The 4734-nt window shown below is 47.3% G+C and overlaps 1 protein-coding gene across 1 annotated transcript; it reads right to left on the minus strand.

Moving 5' to 3' along the window:
- Positions 1 to 343: 343 nt before the first annotated feature.
- Positions 344 to 1805, minus strand: LOC105059713 (phospholipase A(1) DAD1, chloroplastic-like). The gene has a single exon (XM_010943129.3). The coding sequence runs from the start codon at positions 1783 to 1785 to the stop codon at positions 595 to 597; it is 1191 nt and encodes a 396-aa protein (XP_010941431.2). The 5' UTR covers positions 1786 to 1805; the 3' UTR covers positions 344 to 594.
- Positions 1806 to 4734: the final 2929 nt, after the last annotated feature.

Genomic DNA, 4734 nt, shown 5'->3' on the forward strand with positions numbered 1-4734 from the left:
CAAAACTTAGACGCAAGTATAAGAGTATACACTGGTATCAACGAATTACGCATGGTGAAAACCTAATCAAGTCCGCCTAAACACGTGACCTTGGAGTCTGACCGGTGAACTCGATAGCTAAGGCGTTTGGCCGGTGAGTTGCGGCTTCGATGATAACATTCTCCGACCACTTACCCACAGCATACTCCTTCCCATAAAAATGCCACGCTAGCTCAGGATCACCACCATTAATGGACCACTTTCAGCTACAAATGTCTTACACGCCTCTTTTATTGGTTATCAGGTGTCATTGGAACAAGAAGAAAGCTCGAACCATATCGTTTGAAATCAAAACCTCTGTTCATATAGACCTTAGTTAGAATTCGTATTTTCCGAAGGCCAAAGTCTCGTACTTTGAAATATCCCATAAGGTCGTTAAACCACACCCACCGAACCCCACCATAACCAAACAGGGAAGCCCTTTTCCATTTTCTGCGCTATTTTTTCTTTCTTACTCTAAGATCCCCAGTTCCAAAAAAAATGGGGAAAGAAAAGACTAAATCTTGTACTTGAAAGAAAATGAGACCGTACAAGAAATTAAAAAGATGAACACTGTCATCGCTGGCCGGCCATTGCTTGGGTGGCTAAGTATTGGAAGGGACATTTGGCACTGAGCTGGTTCAGGAGGTTGAGGTAGACGCTGAGGTCGTGGCAGGCCACCACATTGGCCGTCCGCCGACCACTGACGCGGAGCTCGCGGCCGATGTCGGCGTAGACCCACCCGGTCTTTGACAGCAGCCAGCTCGGTATCACGCCTTCGTTGCCGTCCTCGTCCACATTGCGGTCGTCGATGACGAATCCGGGGACCTTGGTTATGATGTCTTGTGTGTTCACTATCCTTAAAACTTTGCCCCCTCGCTCTTCCAGCCGGCGGCAGAAGCTGGCGTTGCCGACGCGCGGCCCCCCAAAAGAAACCACGGTGACCATCGGCGGGTCTGGGAACGTCGTTGTGATGTCGTAAGCGGTGAGAACTGCGAGCGCGGCGCCGAGGCTGTGACCGGTGACTGTGAGGCTGAGGGGCTGGCCCTGGCCTCCGTAGGCGTCGAGAAGGCGAGCAATCTCATCGCGCACCTCGTCACGGAGGCACCGGCGGACAGAGCCGGGGGAGGTGAAGAGGCTCCAGAAGCCACGCTCCACCATGGGCTCCGGCTGGGAGGATGAGGGTGGGAAGGGGCAAGGGAGGTGGGTGAGAGTGGCCCGGAGGTTCTCGAGCCACTCGAGGCCGGTGGCGGTGCCGCGGAAGGAGACGACGACGTCGCGGCGGCCGAGGCGGGCGATCTCGTCCTCGTCCTGGCAGACGGCGACGTAGCCGATCCAGCTGGAGCGGCGGGAGAGCCAGGTGGAGGCAGTGCGGGCCCAGCGGGGGAGAACGATGCCGGAAGTGGCGTAGAGATTGCGGGTGACGCGGTAGCCAGTGCAGGAGAGGCCGGAGCGGCGGAGGAGGGAGTTCTTGGGGAAGCGGCAGGTAGCGTAGGAGGGGGAGGAGGGATCGAAGTCGAAGCAGTTGTAGGCAGCCTGGACAAACTCGCCATAGCGGACGATCTCGGAGCGGAGCGTGTCGTCGAGCGGGTCGAGGAGGCCGTCCCAGTTGTTGGCACCCTGGTACTCCATCCACCGTCTGCCGATCCTGACACAGGACGGACCCCGCGTCGAAGAACCAGAAGAGGTGGAACACGTGGTGCTCTGGGAACGTCGCCGGGGTGTCGGCAGCGAGCCATGACGAGTGGCACCATTAGCAACTCTCATTTTGTTCCGTTTCCTATTGTAAACAGTCAGCGGCATCTGCCACTGTTGTTGGTGTCGCACTCTCAAGGGTTATGGCCTTTCATGAGATTTATAGGGGCGCACAGAGAGAGAGAGAGAGAGAGAGAGAGAGAGAGAGAGAGAGAGAGAGGGAGAGGGAACGGAGGTGGGTGGTGGGCCAGGGAGAGAAAAGGTGACGGAGGTTTGCATACGCGAGGAGAGGGATGGGTTTCACCCGCCGAAAAGGCCGGGCGGTGCTGGGAGGTATGGACACCAAAAAGTACGACGGACTTTTGAGACAACGAAGCGAGCGTGGCACGCGTGCACGAGGCCACGCTCTCGGTTGGTCAAAGAATCAGAGATAGATATGGGAGAGAGAGAGTCAAAACGGCGCTCCAATCATTAGCTCTGCGTCAGAGAGAGTCAGAGACTTTTATGCATGGGGGCACAGTGAGATGAGGTCAGTAGTCGACTATTATATTCTGTGGCAACCCAACTCCCCGATCACACGATCGTTCCGGTGTAAATGTTTCCGGTTGGGGTCGGAAGTGAGGGAATAGGCCAATTTAATGCACGAGGGGACGTGGTTGAGTGTATGAGTTCCTAGCTATGAGCTGCCGGCCACAAGATGCGTCTTGGAGGGACCATGTTTGTTGGGACTTAATTATTGGATTTGAACATGATTCTGTCTCACAGACAAGACAACTATTTATTTGCTAAAGTGTGTGAACTAGATCCATCTTAGTACAACTAGGGTTATTGTTGGCAATCCAGCTGATGTGGCGCAAGCCTTTTCAACCATCTGGCCCGAGCTACTCGGAAAGCTAGTTCATAAAGCTACATTAGGTGATATGTGATCTAGACAGTTGGCAGATTGATACCTGCTCTATAATTTCTAGACCCTCTTGCAGCAATTGTACGTAATTCCAGTTTGCGTATCTTCCAGTGAGTCATTAGCTGGCGAGGTGATTAACTCTTGGTGTTTTTGCTTAAAGTTGCCTTAAATACTTCGCTAGAAGGAAAAAGTTCCCTACTTAACACAATATATAAATGTTGGTTTGCTTAATTTTTGGATAAAGTTATTATTATTTTAAGAAATTAGAAAGAAGAAGGCACCTTTGGCTACAGCTGTGGCATAGTAGTCAAAGAAACATGCTAAAAGTCAATTTTTTTTTTTTTGGGTAAAAAGGGTTAATTTTATTCACTGAGAAGATAGGATACAAAGTCCGGTAAAAGTCAATTAGTATGATCTTTGAGTGCTTTCTAAGCACCTGCTGCTATATGTGAAATAATCACCTTACTATAACCTAAGGGATTTGTTTGCTGCCGTACTACATAATGTCACTACCAAAAAAGTGGCTTTAGAAAAAAACTTCTCCATGATAATATATTTATATTATGCATTTTATATAATTCAAATTTTACTCATGAGAAGGGTGGCGATGATTAATAGTTGTCGTAGGGATTGTCTGCCATCAGATCCAACCTCTTTCCTTCGGATCGCAACCAAGCACTTATTAATAGGTCTAACAAGACTAGACTGCCTCCCAAGATAAAATGGCGCTATGATATCATTCTACATCCAATCTCCACCTTGGATGGTCACCGACTCTAAGGTTGGGATCTGACCGACATGGGACAACACCCAACGGCCTGCAAAAGCACCAATACATCTAGGGTGGGACCTCAGTTCTGCTCCGATCTCAATCCATCGGCCTACTCAGTTATACAGATGATTTCTAAGATTCTTTGGCAACCTTTAGAATATGGGCACAACTTATGACCGACACCCACGACTAACAAATATGATCTACAAATACGACCACTGCAAGAAAATAGGATATTAGTGACCACAAAATTGGTTACTAAATAACAAATCTCGGTTGCTAATTTATTTTATGACCGACTCAAATCAGTTGCAAACATTTTGCGATCGATTTTGCGATCAAATGTAAAAAAAAATAATTAAAATTTTATGATTGATTTAGCGATCGAAAATAAAAAATTATTAATTATTTTACAATTGATTTGTCAACAAAAATAATTGATTGCTAAATTTTTAAAATATTTTTTATTTAAACAGTCGATCGTAAAATCAATCACAATTTGTTTTTTATAATATTTTAATTTTCAAAATCGATTACAAAATCGGTCGCTAAATTCATTAAAAATTATTAAAATAAAATCAATTACAAAATCGATCTCTAGTTTTTATTTTATATTATTTTTTATATTATATTATTTTTATTTTTATTTTTTAGTATCGGGAGCGTCGGTGGTTCGCATTTTTTGTGGAGGTATGGGGGAGTTTAGAACCCACAATGATATCCTCTCCGGTGTCTCCATTGTTGCGGCAAACAAAAAAAAATCTATGGAGGTATAAGGAGAGTTCAAAACCCACAACGGCATCCTCTCCAATGCCTCAATCGTGCGGCAAACAAAAAAAAAATTCTAAGCCACCCACCCGATCGAGACTCCTGAAAACAGAAAAAGCAGAACAAAAATTAGAAAAAATATCAAAAAAATAAGAAAAATATAAAAAAATAATAAAAATAAAAGAAAGATGGATTTTTGATCACCAAAGGAGATCGATGAAAGGCTGTTGCCGGTAGCAATAGGGAGCACGATGCTAGTGGAGATCAGCAGCAGGTGGCGGCAAGGAGAAGGGGAGCAGGTTGGCGTGCTCTGGATGGCTTAGGAGGAGAAGAAAAATAGCTGAGGGAGATCGGTGAAGGCCGACGCCAGTGACAATGGGGAGCATGGCAATGATGGAGATCGGCGGCAAGGAGAAGGGGAGGAGATTCAATGAAAAGAGAAGGGAAGGAGAAGGGGAGGAGCTCTGGAGAGCTCGATCGAGAAGGTTCCAGAGGGAGTCATCATGAGAGGGGGTGGGGAGGGGAGAATGCGGTCATCGGGGAGGGGAGGTGGGGCCGTCGCAGGCAGGCCAGAGAG

The sequence above is a fragment of the Elaeis guineensis genome, chromosome 16, assembly GCF_000442705.2.
Source record: "Elaeis guineensis isolate ETL-2024a chromosome 16, EG11, whole genome shotgun sequence".
Classification (NCBI taxonomy): domain Eukaryota; kingdom Viridiplantae; phylum Streptophyta; class Magnoliopsida; order Arecales; family Arecaceae; genus Elaeis; species Elaeis guineensis.

Bases quoted from the DNA above. Each gene is read 5' to 3' on its own strand.
- LOC105059713 (XM_010943129.3), bottom strand. From the start codon at position 1,785: ATGAGAGTTGCTAATGGTGCCACTCGTCATGGCTCGCTGCCGACACCC.